The sequence below is a fragment of the Pempheris klunzingeri genome, chromosome 17, assembly GCF_042242105.1.
Source record: "Pempheris klunzingeri isolate RE-2024b chromosome 17, fPemKlu1.hap1, whole genome shotgun sequence".
Lineage (NCBI taxonomy): Eukaryota > Metazoa > Chordata > Actinopteri > Acropomatiformes > Pempheridae > Pempheris > Pempheris klunzingeri.
Genome location: NC_092028.1, coordinates 11722913 through 11740000, shown reverse-complemented (window position 1 = coordinate 11740000; position 17088 = coordinate 11722913). Strand labels below are relative to the sequence as shown.

At 41.5% G+C, this 17088-nt stretch overlaps 1 protein-coding gene across 1 annotated transcript; it reads right to left on the bottom strand.

Annotated features, from left to right (window-relative positions):
- Positions 1-1194: 1194 nt before the first annotated feature.
- LOC139216332 (extracellular serine/threonine protein kinase FAM20C-like) lies at positions 1195-7536 on the bottom strand. Its single transcript, XM_070847427.1, has 10 exons — positions 7025-7536; positions 6210-6388; positions 3662-3740; positions 3399-3491; positions 3070-3185; positions 2727-2907; positions 2047-2156; positions 1809-1890; positions 1621-1680; positions 1195-1441 (listed from the first exon to the last, which is right to left on the bottom strand). Exons 1-10 carry the CDS (start codon positions 7534-7536, stop codon positions 1195-1197), a joined length of 1659 nt encoding a protein of 552 aa, XP_070703528.1.
- Between the last annotated feature and the right edge of the window lie 9552 nt (positions 7537-17088).

The window sequence follows — 17088 nt, the reverse complement described above, 5'->3', positions numbered from 1 at the left end:
GAATGCAGCTGGGCAAATCAAAGATGGTAGCCACTGTGGGGCTGTTTTCTGTTCTGGGTGCTCTGATGAACAGTCGTACTCACACTGGCCATAGAAACACGTGTTCCCCACTAGGGAAACCTGAACTCATGTTGTTCTTGTTCTGTCTGAAGAGTTCACTTGGTGTTTGCTGAGCAGCAGGTTTTGAAGATGAGTGCAGGCCTGGACACATACTGACACACAGTACCAGTCAACAGTCTGGACACATTCAATGGTTAAAATTCAATGGTTAAAATTATATTCTACATTGTAGATTAATATTAAACACACAAAACTATGAAGGAACACATATGGAACTATTTTTCAAACAACTTATCCCAAAACATCTCAGTTTGGTTTAGGTCAGACGGTTATGGAGGCCAGATTAAGTTCAATAATTAATTTAAACTTATTTTTAATAACTTTAAGGTTTGGACTGTTGGTTGCTTTGTGATGGTGTCACTTTGGGTAATTGTGGCAGCATTTCTCACTATTTTCTGAACTTTTAACAAACCTTAAAATCAACAGTTTACTCTTTTTAAACTTTCAGTTTTTTTCACTTTCATTACTTTTACTTTGAATACTTTATTTTATATGATTTTATCTATGTACTTATACTATTGTAATATTTTTTGTGGAGGGTTTCGCTTGTGTGCATTACTACTATTAGTACTTTTACTGAAGTAAAGGATCTGAATACTTCCTCTAACACAGTGTTTATGCATCCTGTATCAGTGGCTCCCTTAAATATATATATAATATATTTTTTTACAGTTTTGTCCAATTTTTCACTTTTTTCCTTGTGAAACTGAGCATGAAATAGCTCCTCATCATTCTCACCTCTCACACATCTGTCTGTTATGATTGAAGTTAATGGCTTAGATCGGCCTTCTCAGTCTTTTTCAGGGTAAAAGCAGGTGTTTCAGACGTTTTATGGACTGAACCATTTTTTTCAGTTTTACTGGTGAGCAACTTGATATTGGAAAATATTTAGCATGTGTCATATTAGATCTAAAGTTTGAATGTTGCAGAAAAAAGTACAAAGTTTTCAAGCTTTGGCTCTTTTCACCAGCTGTGTCCTTACTAATGACTTCATAAGTAGAATGTAACAAAATACTTTTAAATATACGACACAAATATATAATTCATTGTTTGTTTTCTCCCTTAGTCAGCCTGTTAATCGTGGTCTTGATCATATCCTTCCAAGTCGTTGTAAATGACATCTTTGTGGCGGTCCTGACAGGTCTGCACCACCTGCAGGACGGTTGCAAGGCGCCGGTCCAAAGCTGAGAGGTGTGGTTCAGACAGCAGGGGAGCCACACCCACCAGAGGGTCCTGGACCAGCGACTCCCGCATGACATCACTCAGACGGAAGCCTGGGAGGGACAAGAGATGCAGGCGGAGGAGGGTGGAGCGACGGATCCTACAAACGTGAGTGGAGACCAAGATTAAGAAGGAGATATTAACAAAGGATTCCTCATCCTCTCTGGGTCCTCTCACTCGCTGCGCTCTAGCTCGAATGACATGAACGGGTTTCTTACAATTGATTCCACCCATCCTTCACTGTTGTGTGTGTAGGTCACTCAGTGTGTGTTGTTTTACCTGCAACACTGCTGTAAAGGAACTAGAATAGACGGCTCATCCCGAGAGTGACGCCCGAACCTGGAAAACATCATCAACATTTCAGTCTTGACAAATTAAAATTAATCAAATGAAATATATGCCTGATAAAACCCCTTCTGTTGTTGCTTCCACTATAACATTATGACAACATTATCCATGGTACTCACGCCCGGCCGTTATCCAGATGCAACAGAAAAGTCTCGTTGCCAAATTTCTCAAATGTCTCATAGTGATGTCTGTCCATGTTGCCTTTGGATGAACAACATTAAGGTAATAACAGCATGTACTGATGGAAACTCTGAGCACACTGTCATGGGAGATAATGCTCTTATTTGCTTTATTTTGAAGCATGCTGAAATTCTGCTGTGTGTGTGTGTTGCAAGTGTTTAAAATACAAAGACTGACTCATGAGGAAGTCCAGCACAGCCATGTCTATGAGATCCACCAGTCTGGTGCCGTGGTTGTAAGGAGGCGTCTGTTTCACTGTGTCACAGTAGGCCGGCTCCTTCTCCCACCTGGGAACGACAGTGGACTCAAGAAGGGGAAAATGGATACAGATGGGACACAGTGATAACATTCACATTCACTCCCCCCCTCACTCCCTCCCTCCACCGACTCTCTCGCCCCCTCTTTCCGGCCTTGCCCCATTTCCCCCTTCAGCCCTCCTCCACCCTCATCTAACCCTCATCCTTTTTTTTTTTAACTGTTTAACATTAACTGTTGTGTGTTAGCCGCACATTTAATGTCGTGTTGCAACTCTTCATTCACACACTGGAGGACAGCAGCGACTCACGATTCTACATCTCACCCTGACTGTAAACTCCACCAGCAACAATGTAGAAACGTTACAACATGAACACTTTCGGGTTAAAAGGTTAAAAATAGAACAAACAGAGGTGTTTCTGATATTCTGTCTGACTCTATGAATGCTGCTGGACAAAACAAAGATGGTAGCCACTGTAGGGCTGTTTTCTGTTCAAACTTATCAATACACATGCTGTAAACATTAGTGATGCCATCGCTTCTAAAGACAATAATGATGCCTTTAAACAGAAAAATGAATCAGAGGCAGACGGTGCACCCACTGTGCTAGCTTGGTACGGCTGTAGGAGCGTCTCCATGGTGACCTCCAGGATCTGCGAGGAGCTAGGGAGAGGTCAGGCAGCATGGCAGACAGGGAGACCTCCAGTGCATGTGGCTGACCGCATACTGGGTGCTCTGATGAACAGTAGTACTCACACTGGCCATAGAAACATGTGTTCCCCACTAGAGGGATTCAGACAGAAAAAGAACAGCATGAGTTCACTTGGTGTTTGCTGAGCACCAGGTTTTGAAGATGAGTGCAGGCCTGGATACATACTGACATACATGCACTCACACACTCACACACACACACACACACACACACACACAAACACACCTACCTACCAGGGGAAGTGAAGAAGGTCCTCGACAGCCTGCGGTCAGTGGTGATCTCTCTGATCTCTGTGGTGACATTGATGAGTCGACCGACCACGGGCGGGATCCTGTTAAAACCCAGCAATCTGACACAGGAAGAGACGGTGAGAGAGACAAAAGATACACAAAAAACTAGCATAAAGACAGGCAAAATGTGCAAGTCTAAAAATAAAATATTTTTTAAAAATTCTTTTCTTGTATTCACTTGTATCCCTTGTGATACAAGCTGACAGTCCAGTGACCTGGTGGTTACAGAACGCTCTGTGTCCCCACAGCAGGACACCTGTTGCTTGCTGTACCTGTCAAGGTGGAAGGCAGCGATCTCTGCGTTGTGCCTCTCAAAGTCTGAGAAGTAGAAGAGGTTTACGTCCGTCTCTGCGTCTCTGGACTGTCTGTGCGCCAAAAACACACATAAACACGAATGCGTGACGCCATGTGCTGATTATCGAAAGTGCGACACTAGAATTCCACTCTGCTGTGCTGCTGTTGTTTTAAGAGAAATGTCACCTTTAGTTGCATAAACAGCGTTCAGTCAGTGAATATGACTACAGTAGTTTCTTACTTCATGGGTTTCAGCAGAGCTTGTCCGTAGTCTGGGAACGATGTGAGCAGTTTGAGCTGAGTACCTCCTGTCTTCTGAACTGAAAGATACTCATAAAATGAATATGGAGCGCGCATTAATGATGCAAATAGAAGGGTAAGATTCTTGCTTAGACACTCACTTCAGATACAGTCAGCATAAGCATAAACCTGTCACACACTTCCGTATTTGATTAAAAAAAAGGATCTTACACGAGTATTATATTGTGTAGTTATGTGTTAAACCACCAGTATTCCCTCCATTTGGTACAGAACTGCACTAAGACCTGGATAAAATACCTAATGTTGTAATACATACATTTATTTAGTTAGTTTTGTGGCAGCATTTTTAGCAGTTGTGTGCCCCTTAATGATTTATTAATGTAGAAGCATATGTCATCTTGAAGGTCTCTGCAACACATAAACAACTCAGTGCATCACCAGCGAGTTTGCGAGTTTAACTTAATTTAGCACTACTGGCTGTAAATCGGACACCACTGAGCCCCCCCCCCCTCACCCTAACTTCTGAAAACAGTGCAGTGTGAATGCGTTCAATCAAAGCGTGCATCCGTACAAGTGAAGAAATTCGACGTTAAGGTCGAAGAGGGTGCTTTGGTTGATTGCGTGCCACGCTTGTAGGAGAGAGTCCGGTAAATAATTCAACAGATCTAAATCCTGAGATATAAATCAAATCCTCTCATGTTTATTTATAATACCTGTTTATAACTCTGATTAAAGGAGAATTGATCTGAATTCAAATGTTTCAAGATTTTTACACTGCTGTGAGTGTGTAACATAAAAGAAAAGGGATGACACGGTCACAAAAAAAAAATCAGCCTGTAGCTGAGATTAGTTCTTAATCTGAGCCGTGTAACTCAAATCTCAATGCATTATTCATTCTGCGGCGTGTTGAAGACGGGGACAGGGTGTCTGAGATGAGCAGACACAAAATGAACGAGTGCTGATGCAAGTGAAGCTGCGCGTTTATGTTTGTGTACATCCAGTATGTGTGTGTGTGTGTGTGTGTGTGTGTGTGTGTGTGTGTCACGTGTGCACTTGGGTCAGCGTCTTTATATGTGTGTGTGTGTGTCTGTAGCGTGAGTGGGTGTTATTTCTATGACTTTACAACAACAACAAAAAATCATGTGAGCTGCAGATTTAAGATTTAGTTGTTTTTTCTTGTCATTTTCTCTCTATGCATTTGACTTTCATTTATAGTTTGTGTGTCTTTGTTGGTGCTCCGTGTTGTCTGAAAATTACAGCTCAGTCCAGCACAGTGTAATACGGTCCGCCACACCAACAGCACAAGCTACAGCTGCATTTGCACAACTTTACAAGCTTGATAAAACTAGTTTTTACTGCAAGGTTTTTAGCTAATACACACTACAGTATGAGTGTTCGTGCCACTGTGTTCACCATGCAATAAATATAATACACATACAGTCACATTGCACAGGCAAAATCAGTTATAGTCATGCCCCCTATATGTTTGCTTTTCCACCTCCGATGATTCTGTAAGCAGATCTGGAGTGTTAAGATTGGATCTGTACAGTCCTAAAATTACCAGATATTCTGGGCCTAACAAAGTACAAGAGCAGATTTTTCCTGTGACTGTTGGGGGGGCTGAATCACAGATAAATTGGCCCAAAACTCCTGCAGTGTGAGCTGGGCATAAAAGGATTTGTTCACCTGAGGATCTATCCACCCACATGCACCACTTTGTGTATGTGTCTCCTAAAATGTAATCTTCACTGTTCCAAGCATGAACTTTGGCACAGTTTACTGTATTCACTGGGTATAAACTTTAGTGAATGCTCTCTTTTTGCCTTTGGCTCTGTCACAGACTAGCTTGTTTCTATAAAGGGATTAGACTTAAAACAAAAGCAGCACACTTGTGACTTTGTAATTGTGTCAAGAGGAATCTGAATCATACTTAAATTAAACCCCAGCGCTACTAGGACAATACAAGGCAAAGACTGGGTCAGGTTCTGAATTTATTTTCGGCGTATTGAGCAATCTGAAGTGCAGTCCTGTGTTTTGTCTATGTGGCCTTGAACCCGACTAGAGAGCGTAATGTGTAAAAGTCTGACAAACTTGGGGATAGTGGCACTGGGAATGAAAAAAAAGCAAAAGTTAATGTAATTTAACTGTTATGTAGACTCAAATCTGGTAAACTCGATGGCACTTATAACACATTCCCTGATAAGTGGCCCCTCAGGCTGCCTTATTTCAATAAAAGCTTTCATCACGACATCATAAATATGGTGCAGGATACAATTCCAGATCTTTAATATCTTAATGATTAAATGAAGGATTTTTTTACATAAGTGGGTTGTGCAGGTTTTGGCAGAACATCACTAATATTTAAAGAATCTTTAAAGAATTTGGCGCAGGATGATTAAAGGGAGGGTAATATCATTCACTGGTAATCCTTCACCTTCCTCTAATGTCTCTCCTTTGTCTCTGGTGGCTTTCCCTGGCCCCGTCCTTTTTTCTCTCAGCTGTTAGCCCGGCCCCCCTAATTTGCTCACCAGCACCGAGGATACGCTGCGTTGCCAAATAGTGAGTCAGCTGGGCCACGTTGGGATCCTTCCTGTTGTACAGCTCCCAGCGAGAGATGCCCAGGTGGAACCGTAGCCAGAGAGGGTGGGTCTCCACGTCGCTCGTCCAAGAGACTTTGTCGTAACCTTCCTCCTGACTGGCGCTCTGCCTTCAGGGGAGGAAGTGTAGGTGATAACTGGGCAGAAATGGCCAAATAAGACAGAAATAATGAAAATAAATATCCCTAAATGAGGGATAATATACAGCGAGCTGGTCATTATTGCAAAACAAACTCTGGCTGGGTGATGCAGGACTTGAAACATCCTGAAGGTACATTGTCCCACTTAAAAATGATCTATTGATTTAAAAATGATTTTATTGCTTCCACTCTTGGAACTGTGCCCATAGCAGTGATGTGTTATACATGGCAACAGTCTGCTATACAGAAATAACACAATGCTGTAATTGACAAATCAGAATCGAGTATTCAACAAAACAGTTTAATAACTTAGTTTAGTGTGTTAACTAGCTGCTGTAATAATTTCTACTTAGCACATAACATTGCTCACTATCTTAGTTTAATGTGTCAGCAGGCTCAGGGAATCATTTTGTCATTTTGTAGGTATAAGCCAAAGGTTTGGACAATCAACCGTTTTGACCTGATGGCACTAGATTTAATGTAACAGGTTGGCATGGCCAAAAAGAGACTTATGATCTTTAACATTTAACAAAGACACAGAACAGGGGACATGTGTTGTTTGTACTTGATGCATTAATTGATCTTCATTTCTCCTGTTTCACTTACCACTGGCTGTCACTATAAACAGTGTCTTCCCCCTCCTCTTCCTCACTTCCTGCATGTTCATTTGTCTTCACTCTCAGCAGCCAATCATCATCTTGGAGCTCAGGGCGTGGCAGGTTGTACAGCGGGTGCCTGAACAGCACCTCCAGCTTAGAGCGACCCTTCACCTTTTGAGTCACTTTTCCAGCTCCCGTCAATTTCTTTTCCCTCTCAGCGGCATCTCTGACGGAGTCTTCGTCTTGGGGGTGTAAAGTTTTGCGATGATCGTCATTGTGTGGGATCGTCGGCAGTTTGTGTGAGGAGGAGTCAGCTGAAGAAGAGGAGGAGTGGGAGACAGACGGATGGTCCTGGGCGTCTGTTCTTGGAATGGAGGAAGAGGGGGAGGTGGGAAGGACACAAGCTGTCTGGAGGACAGAGAGGCAAAAAAATGCCAGAAGGAGGTGGAGAGCTAGGGACAGACACGCCAGACCCAGATAGATGGAGCGAGTGGACAGACGCAGATTCGGTCTCATCATGCTGGAGGAGAGAGAGGGGCGATAACAGAAAGGGACATTTTATATTTATATTCAAGAAGACTGTGGAAAAAAAAGACTGCCCTGCCAACCCTTCAAACCTGATTATGATGAAACATTTCCTGGTCATTGCATTCCTCTTTGCATCCCAGGAGTGGATAGCACCACATGAACAAGAGCTTTTACTTGAAAGTAATTGAATTGCTCTCAAAGGCAGCTGCATTGAGCATTGCACACACCTGATGCAACCAACTTGAATGCAAAATGATTTAACGTAGCAAAGATAACAGTCAGAAATGTGACCAAATGCTGAATATATAGAAAAAAAACTCTAAATAGTTATAATTAAGGTCTCTGATGTAGATAGTTTGAGACACGATATTTGGTAAAAGGACTAATGGGGTGGATGGAACCTTAAAGACACCCTTTTTTAGTATAAATTATCACAGTGTAGCCTGTCTATTAAACAGATTTAGATTTAAAACACTGGGAAAGACTTTGTAATAAGGGTACAAATAATATAGATGAGTAATGCTTAAGTGATGCATGATCCATGATGATTGAATGCACACATTAATGGAGGATGCATTATAAATTCCTGTTGCCTACCAGTAAATGATCAAGTCACTATTACATTATATAGTTTAGTTCACACTTAATAGATCATCAGTTATTTAAGGAATGCTAGTTTGCAGTTACTGCATTAATTAATGTCATTATAATTAATTAATGCCACATTAGCTGGATTTCAGTTACATAAAATTTTCTGTCAGACTCATGTATGTGCTCAGCCTCTCTGACAGCAGAAAAAAGAAGAAGAAAAAACACTGGGTTGTCAGATGCAACTGCAACTATGTAACTGAAATCCCGCAAACTTGATCAGTTGATTTATGCAGAAAACTGTGAACTAACACTCCTACATCCGAAATCAATTCATGCATTCATGAATTATGAATTAGTCATGAATTAGTTTGGCATTACCCAGGTATGTGATGTATACCCTCATCATTAAGTATTCCAAACAATCAACATTATTATCATCATATCTGCCCCTAGGGTTGGCTGGCGGACAAGGAACTCTGAGAGTGCACCCCCTTCCTGTGTGCATGTTGTTGGTAGAAATTTCTACAGTGGCCCTGAGAGCTCAAGCCACCGCAACAACGGGCGAGACGAAAGCAAAAATCCACAACACAATGGAAATGAGCAACAACAAATGTTGAAAATGAAATGAAAAAAATGAATAAATAGAAAAACTTCAGTCCCCAGGAGCTATTAGCGTTAGTGATGCAGCTAACCTTCTACCAGTTTCATTCATCTAACTGCGACATAATGCTAACCCTACTGCAGAGCTAGCTTCATAATAGCCTAATGCAAGATGACAGAGTTTACATACATATGAACATATAAAAGCATTGAATAACTTTGCTCATTTGTGATTATTACATAGCGATAGTATTCATAGTTAGTTGGCAAGCTAATTGGAATCTGTGATAATAGGCGGCCAATTTATTGTCAACATCCGCTGTTGCTCACTTCCGTTGTGTTCTGGCTTTTTCGCATTTGTGTTGTTGCAGTGTGTCGACCTCTCAGGGCCACCATCAAGTATCATTGTCTGTAGTCATCGATCTTTTCTTTGTTTGGCCGCGGTAACCATTTAAGTCGAGAAAAAACCTGAGAAAAAAGCTTGTGTGTACCCTCTGTTGTGGACCAACCAAACGCAGCTTGTGATTTTTCCCAAGAATGTTGACTCAACATCCAGAAATACCAAAGAATTCTTTCAAAGAATTTCTGTGGCTGTGTCAAGGTGCAGGCACTTCTCTCACTTACCACATCATTTAGATTCCCATTAGACTCCTAAAATGTGATAATATCAGTTTGTATAGAATGTATTTTGGTATTTTTAAAATTACAAATTACTTGTATTTCAATTAAATACTTTTTCTCATACCAGTATTTTGTATTAACAAGATACCTTTTGGAGTATTGGTACCCATCTCTAAGCAAACACCGTGGGGCGGATGCTGCTCCCATACCAGCACAATAACATTGCACTTTTTAAAGAGATTCAGCAGCGGTTTCATGACCATCAGGATGCAGTTAAACACCTGCTTTGCTTTGTTTAAACAAATCCGAGACTTTATGGGATATTTCTGCATTGCTTTTTCCTCAGTAAACTGAAGTTACATTAATAAGCAAACATTTTGAAGAAGGAACAGTGATATATTTGCACTGTCAGACAGGTAGACGCCGTTACGTGCATTCACACCGCACTAGTCAAGCACAAAACTGTCACACAATCATTTGAATCAAATCCTCAAAGGAAGAAAAGCTCACTAAAAAAATCAATACATTATTGAACAACATGCTGCTCCTAAATTCCCTGTGTGGACCAGCAGGCTGGAGGAATTACTTACATCTCTTTTCCTTCAAGACCTTTTTTTCCCTTCAGTCCCTCTGATTCACACCCCTTCCTCTGTTCATGAGATAGATATTGAGAGTGTAGCGGCCTTTCTACCTTTTTTTTTGCTCTTCCCTTTTGTTTGTTTGTTATCACACAATCACTGTAGTCCAAACAGAAGTCAGAGGACTGGCATGTTGCAGTGACCTGGGTCTGCATGACCCAGGTCAATCATAATGTACTGCCAAATGCTCTTTTAGTCTGCCTGGATCAGTGGGCGCATTTTGTTATCTCCAGACAGAGCCAGGCTAACTGTTTCCCCTGGTTTCCAATCATTATGCTAAGCTAAGCTAACCGGTTGCTCATAGTAGCTTCATGTTTACCATACAGCCATGAGGGATGGTGCCGATCCTCATATAACTCCAAGCCAATACTTCCTGTCTGATTTTGACTTTTGAGAGGACACTCAATGGTTTGTGTTCATTTTATGAATTCATGAGGGCCCCTTTTCCATCAACGCTTTGCTTTAACATTTAATGAAAATGCAGGAGATGTCAAGAGCAGTGAGCTGGATCTTCTATTACAAACTGTTTGATACAGGCAGCAAATTAAGGTGCACAGACACGCGCACTCAGAGGAACATGCATAATTATGAATTCATATTCTAAAGGAGCCCAGATTAAATCAAATATTCATCTCTTTAACACAGCCTCTTTTTATGTCTTTCTTTGAATCTGTCCCCTCTCCATATTTCCCCCTGTTTATCATAAACCATCCATTATATTTCCTGCTACGACTTAAAGTCCCTCTGTCTGACTTTCAGCATTTTCAGTCCTCTGAGGGATGAAAAAAATCATTCTTTCGCATACTGCTAATTAGCCAACTATATGTTTCTGTTAATTAGCTAACTTTGCTCTGAGAGCAAATGCATTATGTATGTTGCAGCAGGTCCCATCAGAGTAGACTGATGTTTTTCAAACCTTGGGCAGTATGCTGTGTTATTATAAGCAGCTTCTGAGTGCTTCTTTAGATGTGAACTACTGTTAAATGTCACAAATGGGATTTCAATATAAACACAAAAACACACACACACATACAGAGAATAGATCCATTGTTAGATAAATATTTCATGATGGAAAAATCTAAATAATGAACTGAAATAATGTAACTGGACCATTGGTTTAGGGATGTTGATTCATTATTGTCATGGTCTGAAACGCATAGACCTTCAGTTCACCACATCGTTGAATGGTGAGCTATGCAATGAAAAGCACGATACAATATAACATATTGCACTGAGAAAAGAATATTCAGTAAGATTAACCCAGGAACTTTTGAAGGACAAGGCGATATTTTCTACAGCAGAACCAACTATGTGTTCTCAACCTCAAGCCCACTGGTTCCTACTGCGACGGAAATCTTTACAGACATGTCACACACATATATAGTTTAATTTTTAAATAACTATAAATAATTTCCCATAACAGCAAGGCACTGTAGTTTTAAGCCATGTTACACAATCTGGAGTAATTAGGGAATTTGTTGGGGACTATTTTTAGCTGTGGATTGATATGCATTAGCAGGATTTACGGCAGCAAGGTTGTGAAAAGATTGATCCAAATAGTGGTAGTGAAGGAAAATGGCAACACTGTGGCTCACTGGTGTGTTTTTAATAACTTTTGGACAACAATTCAAAGGCAACACTTGTTTGCTGGATAAATCGTTGGGTACGGTCATTTCAAGGATTTTGTTGGCTGTCTAATATCTGTCTCTGAACATACTAAAATAATGCATAGCAAACAAACAAACAGAATGACACTGTTAAAAAGCACAGTCCTTATCAAAGAGGACAGAAACCAAAGGGTATTTCTTAAGGTGTGAACCCTGAAGGTAAAATACTGTAATTACATCCTGTCACACTGGCCACAGGCGTAATGAGAGCTCTCTCACACACACAAAACATGCTGTATAATTAAATATAATGTAGAGTTATGTAATGTGATACCTTGTGAATCGCCATATTTTTACATATTTCTTCCTCCAGAGGGAGAGCCAAGGTCACTTCAGGGTCAGCGGCCTCACAACAGCAACTAAAACGAAGACTATGTTTTGTTCAGAGCTGCTCTTACGAATGAAGGCACAATGTTACATCTAGTGAATCAGTGTCACGGACTTATTACAGGATGTCAGAAAGTGAAATACAGTAAGATATATTCAATTTGTGATGCTTTCATTTCCTTTATATCCTCTCTCCCCCATCTTTATTGCCTTTCTCCCATTCACACACACATAAAACACACTCAAGCACTCACATTCAAACAGCAAAAACATCTTTCAAAGCTTTGAAGCCCCGTTTCCCTCACAGCAGTTGCAGCTTAATGTAGGTTGCTTGGAAACAACCCAGAATTTGGCACCTAATTGGAGCGTGCATGTGCTTTATCCAGCAGGCAAGCGGACAGCGACTCTGTTGTGCAAACTCAGGATAATAAGACAAAGTGAATTTAAGATCACATCTGGCACATTAGATGGAGAACGGGCAGCAGGGGGCCAATCGGATCATGGGGGAGGGCCGATGGCTGATGAAAGCCTTAAAGCCCTAATGTGTGTGTTGCTTATGCTTGCATGTATGCTTGTTTACACAGAGTGTGAGTGTAGTGTCCTGTATGGGTATAAAATTTGTCTCCACAAGTACTAGCTGTGTGTGTGTGTGTGTGTGTGCCCCACTGTAAAAACTGCCTAAGTGGCCTTATGAGCACCCGAGGGTGCGAGAGGTTTTTTTCTTTTTAGGTGTGTGCGAGTGTGGAATACAAAGAGAGCAAAGTGTTTAATCATGTGTCGGCCGATGTTTGAAGTGCTGGAGGCGCTGAGTCTCTCTGGTGTTCTTTCTCTTTGTGTTTAACCTACAGTATCTGTTTGCAGGTGTGTGTGAGTGTGTGAGTGTGTGTGTGTGTGTGTGAAATGCAAGAAAAGCGTTTCATCATGTGTTGCCTGTTGTTTGATGTGATTGAGGGGCTCCTTGGTCTTTCACTCATCCTCCTACTCCCTCTTTCCCTTCCTCACTCCCGTCACAGCTTATTTCTGTGTTCCTCTCTCTCACCTGCTCTCTTCTGTCTTCACCTCTTTTTTTGTCTTCCGCCCACTCCCTCTCTTCCTCACCCACCACCTCTCTCTCTCTCTCTCTTTCTCTCTGTAAGCTCAGAGGCCCAAAGTCTTTGAAAGCATTGACTCCTGTGGCTCCGGCTGCTGCTGCTACGCTCCCAGTATGGATGGGCATGAATATTTCATCCGGGGAGAGAGAGAGAGAGAGCGAGAAGGAGAGATGGGGGGGGGGGGGGCGAAAGAGAGAGAATGAGCGGCAGAGACAGATGTGATGGGGCAAAACAGGTGAGAGCAATAGGTACAAATAAAGACCAAGAGGAACAAATGAAAATGGAGAGGGGGAGGAAATGAGGAAAAACAGGAGGAGAGGGAGAAATGGAGGGGAGGAGAGGTAAGATAGATGTTGGAGGAGGGTTAGACCATGAGGAGAGGACTCGCCTGGAATACCAACTACAGTTAGAGCGACAATGTGTTTGATACGTGCATTTTATTCGGAGAGACACATTTTGTCCTCCGTTAACACACACGCACTGTAACTCACAAAAACAACACATATACAAGACCATATGAAACCTCTGCAATCCAGCCTTCTTATATTCCCAGTGGAGTAATACTTATCTTTTTCATTGCCTACATTTTTTCCCTCCATCCATCTTTCATAAGCTCATGTGTCCCTCCTCTCTCTCTCTCTCTCTCTCTCTCTCTCTCCCTCTCTCTCTCTCTCTCATTCCCATCCATTTCAAGGTGACAGCTTGTGGGATAATCTAATCCTGCATCTCTCCACATGGACCAATCTGTCATCAGCTGTAGATAAGTGTGTGGGTCTGTGTTGTATATGTATGCGTGTGTCGCTGTCAGAGTAAGTGTGGGACAATTAGGAAAGAAAGAAGAAATGAGGGAAGGAAAATTAAGATGGAAAGGAGGGATGAAACAGAGAACAACTCCAGCCTGCATTTAGGGCAAGACATATAACAAACATATGAGCAAAGGAAAGAAAAGGTCCCATATTATATAATTAATTCATGTTTTCAACATAAATGTGTGTCCCTGGTCGCCAAACTATGAGAAAAGACCTCTCCCTTTTTCTCCAACTCTGTCATCTGTCAGTAAGAGTTTTGTGAAAACGCCCTGTTTAGCTTTGGCTCCCCTTGTGATGTCATGAGGGGATCTGTTGGTCACGTGACCTCGTCCAGCCCTTCAGCAGGCCAACTGTCCCCGCCCACTGAGACACCACCATTGTTTTTTCCTTGCTAACGCCCGTTCCTGCCAACACAAAGATGTCGAAGCTGAGATAGTTCTGTTCTTCTAAAACAGAGCATTCACACAAAGGCTGAAAACAGCTGCTGCAGTCTGTATGAGAAAAACATTTTATGTTTAATGTTGAACATTAAACCACGTGGACCTGCTATAGTAGGACCTACAAACACAAGTATGAACTTTCAAATGGCACATAGTATCAAACTGGACACATAGCCAGGCTCTGGCCATTGGATCTGGCTTGTTAACTGTAGAGCCCCATAGGTGGGGGTCTATGGTCTATGGGAGAGGTCAGAGGTCGTTGCAGGTGGTCTGCATTGAAGCAATATGCAGGCTTTTGCTGTAGATATCTTACAGCAGCATGACACAGTTAGTATGAGGATAGTGACACTGGGACTGGCAGCACCCCACACTAGTAATGACAGCTGCCCAGCCTCCTTACACCTCACAGCATCCCAGAAATTTGACACACTGTACAGTTAGAGTGTTAAAAGACTGCAGCACACGTAACAGGCCATAAGGCTTATGACTCAGACAGCTGCACCAGTGTCGTGCTGCTGGTACATGCTTCTTAATTGATGAGTCTTATTTAGAGAGACTGCGTGGTGGATTCGGGGGATCCATTACTCATGAAGTCAGACTGATGACGGTGGTTGTGTGTTTGTTTTTTGTTTATTTCTTGACTGTAATCGTCAAATACTGAGAGGAGAGCTGAGGGAACACATGGAGAGAGAGTCATTTTTAATTTCCTCAAGATAAAGTTGTCAGCAAAAAGCTAAGATTGCAAAGTGTGCATGTGCGTGTTTGTGCGCGTCAGTATATACCTATTTGTATGTATCTTTGTGCCCAGCAGAAAATTGATTTCCAGATGGCACGAAAAGCCCTCAGAGGACAGAGGAGTGTCTGCTCGCTCAGAAAATATTTGGAAGATGAAACACAGAGACGGATGCATTTTTAAGCAGGTCTATTCAGTCACAAGAACACGCATCTTGAAATGCAGCAGGAGGATTGAAGGGGGACTGAGTGCAGAACACATTTGGGTTTTAGTTGAGGTAATTCTATACTGACACATACAGTCAACAGGTTGATAGCAGTCTTTGAGGCTTATCGCAACAGACTAATGACAAACAGATTAGATTTGGTCAACTGTCACCAGTTTAAATGTACTTTTGTTCCTCTTGATTCTTTGAATGTATGAAATTAGACAATTTAACAGTCAGCCTTGTCACTCTGCATTTATCACCATCACCCCACTCATCCTCACACTCCTCCACTCATCTTCTGACACTCATTTGTCTTTACACTGCACTTTAATCATCCAATTGTTTGCTTTTTTGTTGATTATGCAGAATCCAGGGGCAGGGAAATTAATGTTTTTAATGCTGATTAATGAAAAGAGTGTGGATGCTGAATCTTAATGTCAATGTTGGATGGATAAGCAAACTGTATGAGCTCTCAAAACTGCAAGACGATCTGTTATCATAAATGATCACAGTGAAAACAAAATACTTGACAGTACCTTGCCTGGAGATGCACACCTTGGCTGTTTAATTTTAAAATGCAGAGAGAAGGTCACAGACGAGAATAAAACAAAGTAAGTTCATGCACGAAGGACACAAGTGCAGGGAACATTTAAAAAGTACAGCGAGTGAATCGCTGGGGATGTGTTTTATGAATAAATGAAGGCACAAAGTGAATTGTCACAGACAGGCACGACCAAGAGCAGAGGAAGCTGCATTTGCACACACGCACACACACGCACACGCACACACGCACACACACTTGAAGCCAAAGCCCTCTCTGAACCAAGTCACATGCTTCAAAAATTATCATGCATCTGCTCATCCCCTCGCAGTGAAATTACATGAGATGAGACACGAACGGTTGAGAAACAGATGTAATTAGATAGAGAGAGAAAGTGAATGTGTGAGAGAGGAAGAGGGAGATCTGGAGGGAAATGTCAGGAAGAGATTATTGTGAAAATAAATAATCAAGAACGCCCATGTTGACTATAAAACACATTCCCACTAATGTGAGGAATCATTTTGAGGAGTGGTCAAGTAGAGCTTCGACCTGTGTGAGCCTTCAGGTAGTGTTGTGGGTGTCTCTACATTTTGGATGATTGTCAATAAGGAACTTTAAATAAAACGAAATAAATACATTTTAATTTCCCCCTCACAGGCAGACACTAAAGGAACTAATATGAAAACAATTTTAAAAAATCTTTCTAACTTAATCCTTGACCCTTCAAAGTGCTTCTACTGCTTCCTCAATGGGTTGTTGTTTGTGTTATTGTGTGATTTTGGTGTGTTAAAGAGTTGGTGTGGATCCGAACCAGCGTCATAAAACTACACGAGTAACAATCTCGGTGGAAAAAACAAGCACTTTTAAAAAGACATACGCTGAAAGATGAATTTGCCCCAAAGGGTCGCATTACAGCCACTGTAGCCCGTTCGTTGCTGCCGGTTCAGGCAATCGACTTGACAGGTGGTCACATTTTTACACCTACCAGTCATTTTGAAACCCGAAATATGTGAAAATAGTTCCCAGGTTTAACATTACCACAGTTATCCTTTGAAATGTATGGTAGTGTGAAGAGTGCTGTACAGTGTATAGCTCTGATAGAAACACACACCTACGCATTGATTAATGATTATTAAATTGTTCACAGATTATACAAATAAGTCTCGCTGTTATTTGTTGCAGTCAACTGTGTCATAAAATGAATTCTCAACGTGTGTGCAGTGCCAAGAAGTTACTTTTATTAATTCATTTCCCTGCAAGTAATGCTGCGTATGTTC